General features: G+C 40.6%; 1 protein-coding gene across 9 annotated transcripts in view; it reads right to left on the bottom strand.

Moving 5' to 3' along the window:
- FAM13C (family with sequence similarity 13 member C) overlaps nucleotides 1-15,321 on the bottom strand; it is a 125,953-nt gene that overhangs the window by 11,241 nt on the left and 99,391 nt on the right. For all 9 annotated transcript variants that reach the window (XM_045841818.1, XM_045841820.1, XM_045841819.1 and 6 more), the window contains 4 exons: nucleotides 13,598-13,808; nucleotides 11,487-11,625; nucleotides 5,114-5,195; nucleotides 3,492-3,703 (listed from right to left, as the gene is read on the bottom strand). In XM_045841818.1, the coding sequence (XP_045697774.1) occupies nucleotides 3,492-3,703; nucleotides 5,114-5,195; nucleotides 11,487-11,625; nucleotides 13,598-13,808 (644 nt within the window). The remainder of the gene's footprint in view (nucleotides 1-3,491; nucleotides 3,704-5,113; nucleotides 5,196-11,486; nucleotides 11,626-13,597; nucleotides 13,809-15,321) is intronic.

Raw genomic sequence — 15,321 nt, 5'->3', positions numbered from 1 at the left:
ATTCCTCAAAAAAATCATGATAGAATTACCATATGACCCAGCAATTTCATTTCTGGATATTTACCCAACAAACTTGAAAACATTTACTTGGAAAAATATATACACCCCTATGTTCACTGCAGCAGTATTTGTACTGACCAAGACATGGAAACAACCAAAGGGTCCTTTGATAGATTATAGGATAAAGAAGATGTGGTACATGTATGCAATGGAATATCACTCAGCCATAAGAAAAGATGAAATGCTGCCATTTGAAACAACATGGATGGACCTTGAGAATACCATGCTAAGCAAAATAGGTCAGAAAAAGCTAAGAACCATATGATTTCATTCATATGTGGGTTATAAAAGTGAAACTCATAGACACAGACAACAGTACGGTGGTTACCACAGGGAAGGGGGTTGGGGTTGTAATGGGTAAAGAGAGCCAAATATATGGTGACGGAAGATGATTTGACATCAGTGGTGGGCACACAATGCAATATACAGATCATGTAGAAATCTACACTTGAAACCTATTATAATCTTATTAACCAATGTCATCCTCATAAATTTAATAAAAAACAAAAATACGAAAGGGATGAAAAGTGCGATCTAATAAGGAAAATCTCAAATGCTAATGAGTTCACTGATAAGTCACAAATAATACTAGCTACTTTGAAAATTTACAATCCTCTCTTTGCTTCTGTTTTGGCTTCTGGACTCCCTCTTAGGACCCACTTTGCAGCTAAGTAGCCACTTCATGGTTGACTATGTTAAAGCTCTCCCAGGAACAATATTGCAAGCTTTAGGTATCAAGGCCTACATGCTAGTACAGATGCTCTCTATTTAAAGGGCCTAATGTTAGCCCACTGCATAGATTAGCTTTATCTGAACAGGCTTCTGACACTTACTAAATTGTTCAACAAATACATTATTTTAGATAATGAACATAAATTGTCATTTAAATAAAGGTGACATTTAAAGAACTCAGAGATTTTTCTTTAATCTTCAGACTCTCAGTTGCATGTTCCCCTTTTACTAAGAAGCCCAGTTTGCCCAGCACTGAGGCATTTTGTAGGGCATGGAATTTTCAGTGATAAAAACAGCAAAGTCCAGGGAAACCTCGAGGGTTGGTCACACCATTCATTAAAGATCTTAAAATTAACATGTCCCAGACAAGCCTCTTGAGTTTTCACACTCACTCCCAATGACCCATCACCATCTTGGATGCTTCCTTTCCTTCACTTTCTCCAGCCCAATAATTCAGCATGTCCTTTCACTTCGTTATCCAAAATATATTTTGAATACGTCTATTTCTTTTCATCTCCAAGGTTACTATGATAGTCCAAGCCACTGTTTTATCCTCCCTTTTCCACTCTTTTCCCCTATGATTTATTCTCCACACAGCAATCAGAAAGATTATTTAAATGTAAGTCACTTCCCTGCTTACAACCGCTCAACAGGTTCCCAATACTTTCTATGGCCTCAAAGGTCCTGTGGGATGGGCCTGGGTCTGTCTTTCTGACTTCATCTCATGTCATCCTGTGCTCCAGCCCTGAGACCTGAGAATCACAAGTATGCAAAGCTCTTCCTTGAAGGCCTTTATACTTGCAGTTCCACCTATCTAGAATGTTCTTTGCTGCTCCCTTAGCCGGCTAATTCTTTCTCATTAAATGTCACCCATTGTTCTTCCTAATCATTCTGTTAAAGTACAAACCTTATCTATCTCTCCTATTATATCATCTGTCTAATTTGCACAATACTTATAAAAACATTGATTTTATCTGAGTTGTTTATTTGTTGTATCCAAACCTTCAGAAGAACATGAGCCCCCTGAGGGTAGTGATCCCCCCTTGACTTCTATATCTTATTTTTTATAGACAGTATGTATCATAGTTCACAATGCATAGTAGGCATTCAAATCTTTTTTCAATGAATAACTACCCACCAGTCACCAGGTTATCTCCCTTTATTGTCATCATAATTGCATGAGTAGGTATCATCTGTATTTTATAAATGAAGAAGTTGTATCTCAGAGAATTATTTACTTGCCAAGTATACATGGTTAGAAATGGCTCATGAAAGTCTGAGTCCTGCTTTGAGTCTATTATACCAATCCCAACTCATCCCTCAGTGTCCTAGTCAATTGAGTAGAGCATAGAATTAGGACTTTGGTGTTGACCAAGCTGTTTTTAGAGGTGTGGTCAAGTTAACTATAAAGTGCAGGAAATTCCATCAGAGGCACTGAAGGATGGAAAATCATGGATGTGCTACTCACTCACTGGCTATCACAAAAGTCTAGAATATTTGCAGGAGAGGGGATAAGTTAGCTGAGTGGATGAAAACCTTGTATTCACATGTCACACTATAAATTGATTGTTTTTTAAGTCTGAAACTATTTCATAAAGATAGGGGTGGCCAAAGGCCCATTTCCATTAATACTTGTATATCCCATGTCCCAATGTGATTGACCAGTCCAGGGATACATGGTAACCTTTTGGGATTTGGCACATGTTGCAATCTTGTGACTAAGACCAGATAATGTACAATAAAACAGGTAAAGCTAGCATTCTCCGCGGGAAGACTTCATTCCAAAGGTTAATATGCTAGTTTGTTCATGCATCTGTCCATTTCCTCAGGGAACATTTCTTCAATACCTATGTATAGACACTGTAGAATCATGAACAATAGACAGCCCTTCTATTCAAGAAGTTTAAACTATAGTACAAGAGACAAAATGGCACAAAGCACAGTTAGAGCTATGATAGAGTAGCTACAACTCTCACTCAAGAACTGAAGGGCAACCACACCACCCTTACAGTTGAGACAGGAAGGATCATAAAGCAGGTTCATTGGCATAAGTGAAATGTAGCATAGATAAGTAGGATGAGGAGGGATCAACCAGGTAAATGCTAATTGCTCACATCTTCATTATAAAATATAATAAATTATTCCTTTGAGCTCCAGACTCACATATTCAAATGCTTAACTGACAACTGTATCTGGATGTCACACAAGAGATTTCTAAACTAAAATGTCTAAAGCTGAAAACTTCAGATGTCTTACCTAATACTTCTTGAGAAACCCTACCTCTCTATTCTTATATAAAATTCTAAACTACTTCCCTTACTATGTATACCTATCCCTGCTTTATTATTTTTAATGAAACATGGCAAAATGGGATCATAATCCTAGTTTGGGGTTCATTTGCTAACTTATCAGGGGAAATGGAGGGAGAAAGGGATATGATATACCCCAGTGTCTTTGCTATTTGCTTCCCATCATTGGGCAGTGCTATAACTCCCAGAACGGCAACCTATCCTGGAATCATTGGCAACAGCCACAGGTTATGGCCAATAGCTCTCTAGGAACTCATCTGACTGACATTTCAGAGTCAGTCTCCTAAAGATGTTTATGCAGTACCAGAGTGCTCTGATAAATCAGTCGAAACACCACGATCTCACCAGCACTGCATGGAGTATCAGCCCTGTGAAGATAGGGTGAGGTACCTTAGAATCCTCCTGAGAGGGAAGCTGTTCTCTCTTCTCCTTCAAGCATGTCCACACAGCATCTGGAGTCTCCTCTCCAGAGGAGCTTGGCTCAGGGCCCACAGCTTCTGGCTTCACGTTCTCTGTGGGGACCATGGGTTGCTCACAGGACAGGTCTCTAGGTGGGCCTTTGGGAGTACTTCCCTGTTCCTCCGATAGCTTCAGCTTTAGTTCTAAGAGAAACACCATGAGTTACCATAAGCAAGATCTCACTGGCCCTGATAAGAGCACAGAGACTTTTAGGAATCCCCTCCCCTGATGCCAAGGCAGTAGAGACAGATGAACAGTGCTGAGGATGATGTTCCATGGGGCAAGGGCAGCTTTAATAGCCAGGGCTAACAGTGTGAGCTTCCAGTCAGAGGTGAACATAGAGGGACCATGGAGGCTGGGAGCTCGTGGAGGATCATACGTGTGAGTAGGCGTTCTCAAGGAAGACCAGTGCTACTCGGCCTTATAGTTTTCACCTGTTCCCTACCACAGCAGTTGAAATTATGCATGCATAGATTCATTTACTCAGGTTTTGAAAGTGTTGCAGTCATTAAGAGCCCCCATGGAAAAGCAAGTACTTCTGGAAGGAATTACACACAAAGATGCCTGAGAAAATACAGGAGGGATGGGAAAGGGGAGAGGCAGTGCCAGTCTCCACTTGAAAGATGTCACAATTTTGCCAGCTTTTAAAATCCAGGAATCACCATTATTATAATGTGGCTTTATATAAACCTACATAATTAAAAAAAGCCACCTGGGTCTTATCAGGGAACCACATTTCAGAATGTGTTAGGCAACTGGTCGTTTGGGTGAGGCTATTTAGATTGATTTCTCAATTACATAGCTCATTTTCTTCATTTGATGTTTTTAGTGAGATGCTGGCATGGTGTTTAAACACTGCATATTCCATACACCTGCTACATCATTACAATTTAATACCACTGAATTAATATTCCTTTCCAGTTCTTTAATCACCCTACTTCTAGAAATTTGGAAACTCTTCCCATGTCTATAAGTATTCAAATGAGTATGGAGAGACAAAGAAAAAAATTTATCATTAAGTAAACATAGCCTTTTGGAATGGATTTTAGAGTTAATTAACCCTCACACCACTGTCTCCAGAGAGAGAGAGAGAGAAAAAACAACACTGGATTAGGAGGCAGGGAACTGAGGTTTACACCTAGCTCACCACTTCCCAGCTACATAAACTTTCCTTCTCTCTGGACATAAAAGTCCTCATCGGTGCAACGTGGTATGTGAGGTAAATGACCACTGAGGCCTCTTCTGTTTCTAACATCCAAGAATCCAATAACCCAAGGAAGACAATGCTCCACGTGTTTAAATGTTCCCAGCACTGAAGTAAATCATTCTACTTGGGAGTCTGGAGTTCCTCCATCTATTGATAAAAGATTTATTAAATGGGGCCCCATAATGAAGGAGATTCAGGACCCTTTATTTCAAGATAAGGCCTTCATTCTAGGGAGGAGACAAGGTTAGAGGGTACAGGTAGAAGAGAATAAAAATACCTGGGAGCATAATGTCATTATTTTAACTGCCCCCCCCCCCCCCGAAAAGAGACTCTTGGCTGGTTTTACCTTTGAGCTGTTTACGGCCTTTAGCCAAATCATTCATCCATTTCAGGACTTCAGGATTAGAAGTCTTGTCGCCGTGGGAAGGCTACCAAGGGAGGAAACAGTGGGGGTGGAAAGGAAGGAAGGAAGGAGAGGGAGGTCAAGAAAAAGAGAAAAAGGAAAACAAAATTTTAAAAATAGCCAAACACACAAAGATAGTTCAGGAACAAAACACATAAAGCTGGGAGGTAAATTCAGGCATTAAAACTCCAGCTGATGGAGTTGCTTCCTCCACATTTTCACTGTAGACATTGTTTCTAAACATACCTGGTTACCCAGCATTATTTCACATACTCCTAACCATGCCAATGTGTCCTACAGTCTAACCCTCAGGCACCTGGTGGGCCACCCACACCCGACACATTGCCAGGCCATTTTTTGTATCAGTGTAGGTGATTGCATTGATACAAACCAGCATTACTTATTTTCTTGTGCTCACATCTGTGGCAGCTTATGACCACAACTTGCCTGGAGAATACTGGAAGATTTAGCTCCTGTCGACCATATGCTTCAAGCCCAAGAAAGGACACCCCTGGATCTCTAAAACTTGACATTAAATCAGTCTGAGCAATCAGTATATCAGGGTAATACCCAGACTACCAATCCTCTCACTGTTTATAGACTCAATATCCTACTGGGATAATGTTAAAATTAAACTTAATCAAATGTATTTGTCCTTAAGAAAATTACTTAGTCTCTGTCCTTCTGTTTCATCTATCAAATGAGAATTATAATACTACTCCCTCACAGGGTTGCTATGGGACATAAATTAGTTAATACACGCAAAACACTGAAAATAGCTCCAGGCATATGCTAAACACTATAGATGTGTTAGCTAGAATTACAAATATTATCATTGTTATTACTGGCAGTGATGATAGGTAGCAGTGTTACTACCATACTGTCAAAGAAACACTGAATATATTTTCATCAACAAATATGTAGGGGTGTGTATGCCCTGCCAAGTAGCTAACCACACTAGGGTATGGCAATAAGAATATATATTTTATTTTAGAAGGATATGACTGTTATTACAAATAATTCATCGTGATTTCTAGATTTCTTGTCAGAGCATAAAAGTGGATTTTCTACAGAAAAGAGAAACTAGGAGAAAAGAATATCTAAACATATTTAGCCTCCATCCCCATGGGTCAGTAAGACCTAAAAGTTACCCTGGTAACTTAAATGCAGGCTCAAGAAAATTAAGTTACGTTGAATTGAGGATATGAAAGGAAATAATCAGTAATTCTCGAGATGACATAATCATAAACGTCATAATAATAGCCAGTAATGTGTATAATGTTAGTGACAAAGTCTAGGGGTTCTGCTATGTTTCTTTAAGAATTCACTAAATCCACATAACATCATTCTTTTGATGAGAAAGGTATATGGAAATGAATGTGTTCCTCTCAAGATCAAAGGGGAAAATCATGCTTGCATGACAGGATCATCAAACGTACAAGGGATTAGATTCATTGTGAAACATCAGACATGCTTCTGTCACTTCTGGAATGCTGTAAAACCATACTTTTAAAATCAGGATGGAAAAGGTGACTGAAGGAAAATGACAGTGATTATTTGATTATTATTCCTTGGGAAGCTCAGAGGGGGATACTGTGGTTTTCACAAGGGAAGCAAGGTTCAGAACCATGGACAGTGATACAGAAGCCATGCCTCCAAAATACATGGCTTAGCCTGGTCCTGTCCACGGTTTGCTAGAATGATGCACTGTGCTCCTTCCTTGTTAAAGAGTCTAGTGCTTTGGCTTAGGTAACAGTCTGGCTATATGGACAGTCAATGTTTTATATTGTTTCTCTAAATCCTCACAAAATTCTCCACTCTAATATGAAGAATCAGAGTCTTTGGAACCTGTCTTTTTCACTGGATATGCTCCACATACTTAATGCCATCTTTTGAAATACTGTTAAAAACAAAAATCTAATACCCTAAGCCAATAACCACCAAAGTAATGAGCTTTCACTTCCTCAAACAGGACTTAGAATACGCTCAAGGCAGAATTTTGACAAAAATTTTTAAAGCCTAGAATTTTCAGAAATGAAATTTTTTATTTCCCTGCACCTGGAAAATCTTTCAAAAGAGGTTAAATCCAGTTCATAAGGATAGCTGCTTTTAAATCACATGGAAAGTTTTCTTATACAAACTGTGGCTCTTTCAGCCTTTTTTTTTAAAGGAACAATCAATTAGAATTTTATTTTATTTTTTATTGTTGTAAATGTACAGTCTCTCCACTTTCCCACCAGCACTTCCCATCCACTTCCACCTCCCACATTCAATCCTTCATCCCTTTGGCTTTGTCCATGGGTCCTTTATGTATGTTCCTTGGCAAACCTTTCCCTACATTCCCCTATTATACCGCTCCTCCTTCCCCTCTGGTTACTGTCAATGTGTTCTTTATTTCAATGTCTCTGGTTATATTTTGCTTGCCAGTTTGTTTTGTTGATTAGGTTCCACTTATAGGTGAAATTATATGGCATTTGTCTTTTGCCAACTGGCTTACTTCACTTAGCATAATGCTCTCCAGTCCCTTCAGTTCCAGGCTGTCATGAATGGCAGGAGCCCCTTCTTTCTTTCTGCTGCATAGAATTCCATTGTGTAAATGTACCACAGTTTTTTGATCCACTCATTTACTGATGGACAGCTAGGTTGCTTCCAGCACTTGGCTATTATAAATTGTGCTACTATGAACACTGGGGTGCATAAGTTCTTTTCAATTGGCATTTCAGGGTTCTTAGGGTATAATCTCAGCAATGGAATTGCTGGGTCAAAAGGCAGTTCCATTTTTAGTTTTTTGAGGAGATTCCATACTGTTTTCCACAGTGGCTGCAATAGTCTGCATTCCCACCAACAATGCACTAGGGTTCTCTTTTCTCTACAACCTTGCCAGCATTTGTTTGCTGATTTTTTTATGATGGCCATTCTCCCCCATTGTGAAGGGGTATCTCATTGTGGTTTTAATTTGCATCTCTCTCATGGCTAGTGATGCTGAGCATCCTTTCCTATATCTCTGGGCCCTCTGTAAGTCCTCCTTGGAGAAGTGTCTATTCAGGTCTTTGCCCATTTTTTAATTGGATTGTTTGTTTTCCTGAAGTGGAGTCATGTGAGTTATTTATATTATTTTGGAGATCAAACCCTTGTCTGAGATATCATTAGCAAATATGTTTTCCCATACAGTTGGTTCCCTTTTCATTTTGCTGATATTTCCTTTAGCCATGCAGAATCTTATTTTGATGAAGTCCCTCCCATTTGTTTATTCTTTCCTTTGCGTCCTTTGCTCTGGGGGACATATTGGTGAAATATTGCTGCATGGAATATCTGAGATTTTCTTGTCTCTGTCCTCCTATAGGACTTTTATGGTGTCACAACTTACATTTAAGTCTTTTATCCACCTTGAATTTATTTTTGTGTATGGTGTAAGTTGGTGGTCAAGTTTCATTGTTTTGCATGTAGCTGTCCAGATCTCCCAACACCATTTGTTGAAGAGGCTATTTTTATCCCATTTTATGCTTCTGCTCCCTTTGTGAATACTAATTGACTATAGAGACTTGGGTTTATTTCTGGGCTCTCTATTCTGTTCCACTGATCTATGTGTCTGCTCTTATGACAGTACCAGACTGTTTTGATTACTGTAGCCTTGTAATATAGTTTGATGTCAGGTATGGTGATAACTTTTGGACTGAATAACTCCAGTTTAAAAGACCCCCAAGGGCCATATACTAAGAAATTACACAGTATAAATTTTGTTCAGGGAAATTATAATGAGTCTCCAGAGTCCCTTACTGAGGGTACCACTGGATTAGAATTATGGTCTGCTAATGACAGTTCAAAACACACATCAGAAAGATTTCTGGTTTAGGAGTGAAAATATCTGAGTTGTCTTGGCTAGATCAAGCCTTTGCTGTGTGATGCTGGGGAAGTCACTTCCCTTCTCTGGGCTTCAATTTCTCAATGGCCAAATAAGAAATAAGATTGGCTGAGCCCTTCTAGTTCTAATTTCTCTAGCTACTATGAAAATGGGCATCTGGCTAAAGCAGCCTGTCCTAGGTCTATGAGTTTAACAAGAGTTAAGTGTTAAATCAGTTGCCAGGAACAAACACAGTTTGTATAGGAATGTGCAATGGTTATGCTTGACAGAGAGGGGAAGATGTATGTCACACCATGGCACCAGACTAGCTAGCACAGAGGCCCAGCAGGAGGTCAGATTGAAAAATTAGCAGCAAGTGCTATTCTTTGCGTGCTCAGGCTGCCAGGAAGGAAAGCCTTAGGCATAGCAACCAATGGAAGCCCAGTGACAATGTCAAACCTCCAAGCCCAGCCTGGCACCCTGACAGGAAAGGTGAGAAGAAGCCCTATTTCCTGAGACATGACAGGTTCTGACTACTCCAAAGACTAGACACTGAAGCAGGGCTGACCTCGAATCCTCCTGGCCCTACTGCACCTGGATCCATCCATCTGCATGTGTGAGTGTTTAAGTGTGTGGACATGTGTCTACTCTGCTTCTAAAGCTTCTCTAGACAAAGACAGGGGGTGCTAGGAGAAATTCTCTTTTAAAATAGGAAGGTTCTAGATACTTATAGTTGAGAAAAAGCCCCATAGCTTGTGGTCACATGGAGGAAAGTGGAGATCTAATGTGTACAATTCCCCTTCAACTTCTGACAAGCAGGGGCTGCCAAGGGTTTGCCTGTTCAGATGTCACTTAAATACATTCGAAAATTGGTAACACCCAGAACCACTTATTTCCTTTGTGCTAAACACTGTAATAAGCTTTATGTGTGTACTTTCTTACTTAATACTCGCAAACTTCTGAAGTCACTACTGATATTAATTCTACTACACAGACGGATAAGCTAAGACTCAGAGAGGTAAAGAAACAAATCCAAGGTCATAAGTTCCTATGTGGCTGTGCTGGACTTAAATCCAGATCAGCCTAATTCAAAAACTGCCAGGTGAGCACAGTTAACAGGCCCTGGGAATGGAGCCCATACTTGTCACTCAACAGTTTCCAACATGAGGGCCTCACAAATCCAATAACACTCTCACAGCAAACATGGAAAGTTGGCTTCTCTAGGATACCTGGAGCTTTAAAACATGGATGCTCATGAATTTTACTTCTACTCCTCCGTTGTAAAACCTTCTCAAACTTAATCTACCACCCAAACCTGAACTGACAGAACATAACTACCCTAGGCAATTATAAGCCTTGCTGGGCCCCACTTGCCTTACCTATACTCCCAGGGTGTAGCCCACCCCTCTTCTCTATAAAGAAAACAGTACATAGCTATGACTCCCTGGTTTCAAAGAAGAGAATAATTTTTAACACCCTAAGTTAGGTTGTCCTGAAAGTTGATCTGATTTTTTTTCTATTTTGCAAAGCTACAATCCATGCCTTTAGTACATGTAAAGCCACTGTGGGAAATCCAAGATGGAACAGAGGAGTGGTTCATTACCGGCTCTTGCTTCCCCACCAGAACTTATCCTACACTCACAGGAACCTGCCGATTACCCCCGTATCAAGTGCTCAGTGAGCCTTTAAATATTTCAGGATGTATGAGGCATTATTCCCTGTTCTCTTTTATTCGAATAACAAGCTGTTCTGGGTCCTCTGCCAAAGACCCAATATCTTTGTGCAGTTCCACATGGACTCTATTTTTCTCTGTGACATGGTCACCACCAAAGAAAATAAAACCACCATTGGCTATCAAGACACTTACCTCTGACTATACCATTTCTTAGGTAGGAAAAGGCTCATGGTTACAACACTGCAGCACCAGCATGAAGCCAGTGTCTCTCTGATGGGAAAGGAGGGGTCAGGGTGTGTTTCTATGAGTGGCCCAAACAGATGTCACTTAAGAGGTTCCCCATCCATTAACCAGGAAGTACTTTAATGTCAAAGAAAACTCTCTCTCCCTCATTCATTCTGCAATTAGAGATTCTGTCCTTTGGGTTGTTAATAGGTTCTTATGAAAATGCAGATGGGAAGGGGTTAAAGAAAAAATAAGGACATAATTCAAGAGCTTTTGAAAATTTAAGTTTCAGGAACACTACTGATAGTAGGGTTCCTTGGAGGAAAAAAGAAGGAGGGGGATCAATAATCACATCAGTTTAGAAATAGAGTTGTAATTAATTGCTAGGAGACAACTTAGGAGATATCAGCTTATAGTGTGTGAAAATGAGACAGACCCAAGATGGGAACTCAATTTCTGATGGGTTGGCCAATGGAAATGGAGCCATCTCTGGTACAGAGGAGTACTCAAAAAGGAAAAGCCAACCCATCTCTTGACACAGTCCACGCTGGTACTTTAAACCCCATAGTCCTTACCCGGTATTTCTTCTCTTGTTCAAATTTTTCTTCAAATTTCCGGATTTTCCGCTTGAGGCTCTGGATGTGCTTGGTGAGCTGGGCAATGGTCTGCGGTTCCTTGCCCCCACCACAGCCACTCCGGGAAGAACTTCGGGGCCTGCCACAATTGTGGGGAGGGAGAGAATGATCAAAAACAATGGTCTTCCAGTAAATGCTGCTGCTACTCTACAAACCAAGCTTCCTGGGTTACCAGAGCAGTCCAGAGGGCAATGCATGATTTGATGAGTCTACCATAGTAGCATCTGCTCATTAATGGAGACCCCGATCACAGCACACCATTATGGGCAAACGTCATCAGGGACTTCAACAAACAAATGTTGGAATATCAGTCCAGTGTTGGGAACTGCCCCACCTAGTTTCAGAAGCTATAACCCCACCCCCCATTGGCTAAGGCTGAGGGAGCAACCTTCAGACCATAAGCCACTAAGGAGATACAGCTTATCTCCCTGGCAGGGGTGCCACTTCTGCTCCTTTTACTTCATCCATAATTGGTTCCCAATGCTTGATCAGTTAGTCAATGACTGGTAAGATTCCTCAAGGGTGGAACAACCTAAGACAGGCACGATCACGTGGAGGCCCCAGGAAGGACTTGGGGGGCTACAACAAAAGGGGGTGATGGACCCTCACCCCTAAGCTTTGACAAAGCCTGAGTCCTCATTCTGTCTGCGAGAAGTCTCCTAATCTCTTGGCTGCCTTACTTCTCCTGCCTGACTTAAGCCTAAACAATGCCTTAAGCCTGAAAAAATGCTGGTGGTGGGTACAGCCTTGTGCTGGAAGGGGTGGGTTCCCCAGGTGATCAGGCCTAAGAAAGAATACATAAACTCCTATGAAACCTGCTTTGCTAAGAATGCTCTCAATTAAATGATAAAGGTTGGAGCAGGAAATGAGTTTGTTTCCCAAAGTTGTGTAGCCCTTTAGCTAACAGACCCTGACTCAAAATAGGCCTTCAGAATTCTTTGTGTGTTATCTATTGTTTGATTCTTACTGCCTAACAATGATTAATGAGCTTTACCTGTATTCCTGTGCAAAATGAACCCAATAAAAGCCCATTGAGGAAAAGGCTCTTGGCCCTTCTCCTTTGAGAGATCGACCACCTTTCCTCCCCAAGCAGATCATGTCTTGGTAGACTTATTCTCATTCGTGGCAGCCAGGGGGGCCCTGCGGGCAGAGCCCCCCCCCCCCCACAGTCCAGGAAACACATTTCCTAAAGCTTGGAGGAAACCAATTTAAGACTAAAAAGAGACAGTCCTATTGTAGCATGATCCCTAGTAGAGTACATAAACTACACCTACTAACATTTTCAAGGAAGATTTAGATGAGTAGTTAACTTTTCCTGACATATAGAGCCTTTGCGAATCTGATGAATGGAATGGGCCTCCTCTCCAGAAAATGCATCTACCCTCTCACATGACACACACTTTACAATAGCAATAATTCACTAACTTCCTCAAGTCTATCAGCATATAGCCCAGGTTTGAATAAATTCATGAATAGCAGCTGAAATTATTAAGGAGATACTAGAGATTTTCCTGAATGTATTTTAGCCAAGGGAATCTCATTTTAGCTATGAATCAAAATTATTTGTGGAACTTAAAAAAAAGGAGAGAACACACAGTTCCATACTTTTTCTTGGGGCGGCAGCTTTTTTAAGCCCCCACTTTTCTAGAACCTAAGAAGAAATAGAGATGGACAACTAAGCATTGCTACAGTCCATCCACTGATGCCACTGTTGGATGTGGAAAGAATACTGAACTCATAAAGGATGATACTCCTGCTGTTTGCACACACATATACTTCAGTATCTGGGCATTTCACCAAGAAGAGTCAATCATGCAAACCCTCTGGTGGTGGCCTGTATCTCGTGACCATTTCCTCCTGTGATAAGAAGGCTGGAAACAGCATTCCCACTTAGAAAATACACCGATTTATGCCATTTATTGTTCAGGTGTCCCAGTTGCATTTGGTAGGCATGTTTGCACTATTTCAGACATACCTCATTGTAGTTTGTAAATGTAGTTTTTAAAAAAAAAACTATATAAAATGAAAATAACAAAACAAGGTTTTCTTACATCATAAACTGCTGAGTGCTGGGTGGAGAAGGGGCTGACTCAGGGTCTAAGTTGAATCTCTGGCTTTGGCTGAAGATGGAGCATCGAGGGGACAGCAGTGGGTTGTCACCATCAGTGATGTGATAGAGCAGCCGGCTGGTCCCAAAAGACTGAAGGTCTTCTGGGGCGCTATCTGCTTCATTCTGTCCATCTCTGTAGACTGGCATAGGGTCTGAGGAAACGAGATCAGGGTTTAGAAGTGACAGAGGGCTCGAGACTGTCATATTCCTAAATAAGAATCATCAACATTCATTATCTTGCCTCTTTGTCATTTCCTCCTTCTGGGGATATGAAAAGCTTTCAAAATACTGTCATGTTTGTTTTCACAGAACCATGATAAAAAATATTACAAAGCCACCAACAACAAAGAAATGGAAACACAAATTATTGTGGTATTGGTTATAGAGACAGCATAGCCCACAACTACAAACATCTTCTCTTTATTTCATATTATTTTTAAACACTGAAGGGTGAATTACAAAATGTTTAGTGAAAAAAAGGACAACAATAACATGAAGCTGGAACAAAAGATGATAGATTCTGAAGAAGAGAAGGGACAATAAAATCTCCAGTGAAGAAAGAGAGGAAAAAACGAAAGAGAGGAATCCCCAAGCAGGAAATTATTCAGTAGTCTTTAAAAATGATGCAGAACTCTGCTTATTAACATGGAATGATGTTCAAAATATGCTAAATTCAAAGCACAGATTTCAAAACAAAATGAATACTTCCATTTATATAAAAAGCATAGATTTAGGTATACAAAAAATACACGAAAAGATCAAAAGAAGCTATGATACATAGCAACTACAAAGCATGTTAAAATTCAGAATGATTGTTTCTTCTCCAAAATTTCATATAGCATTTTATTTTGGACAAAAATAAAAAACAAGAACAAAACCTGATCCAAACCCTCTGCTTAGGCAGCCCTGTGCCTAAATTCTCAGTGTGGTCATTCAATCCTTTTTTAAATGAGCTCATTAGCTCCCCACACCAGGGTCGGTCCAGAAGTGGGCAACCCGTGCTAGCTACAGAAGTGAGGACAAGCACAGTGAGGAAAGTTAGGGCACTGAGTCAGGGTGGCCAAGATGAGAGTCTCTCCATCACGGGCCTCAGTACAGAATTATTCAAGAAGCAGCCAAAACAAACTCCTTCTCAGTTCTGCCTAGCAAACAAGTCAGGACAACCAAGGCCTTCTCTTACGCCTACTATCCCAAAGAAGAGGAAAAGAAAGATTTTCTGGGCAAATAAGCAGAAACTGAAAATAATGACAATCCACTTTTCCAAAATAAACATTAATCACAATGTGGTACCGGATGAATCTTAATCAGGTTTAGAATGACCTGTGTTCTCTAAAGCTTGAAATGCAATTTGCTTTGTGTAGCATCAAAGGTCTGATTAGTGTGTTTTCAATTGGCTTCTTCCCCATTGGATTACAGACTGAGAGGGTGGATAACGCCTGCTGCACCTTTGAAACTCACTGACAGCACTTTTGTGTCCGTGGCTGAGGCTGGACAGGATGAGAGCTGGGGAGGAGTTGGAGCTAGAAGAATGCCAGGACCTGGACCACAGGCAAGGTGTGCTGCTGCGACCAACACGACTCACCACAGGCAGCACACTGTGGTCATAATAATTCACCCAGAAAACAACGTGGCTGTGGCAGGAGCCCTAGGATGTAACAGAAGAGT

This window comes from Phyllostomus hastatus, unplaced genomic scaffold (genome assembly GCF_019186645.2).
Source record: "Phyllostomus hastatus isolate PE091 unplaced genomic scaffold, TTU_PhHast_1.1 phas_contig_38, whole genome shotgun sequence".
Classification (NCBI taxonomy): Eukaryota; Metazoa; Chordata; class Mammalia; order Chiroptera; family Phyllostomidae; genus Phyllostomus; species Phyllostomus hastatus.
Note: the sequence above shows the minus strand (reverse complement) of the source record. Positions and strands in the feature narration are given on the sequence as shown.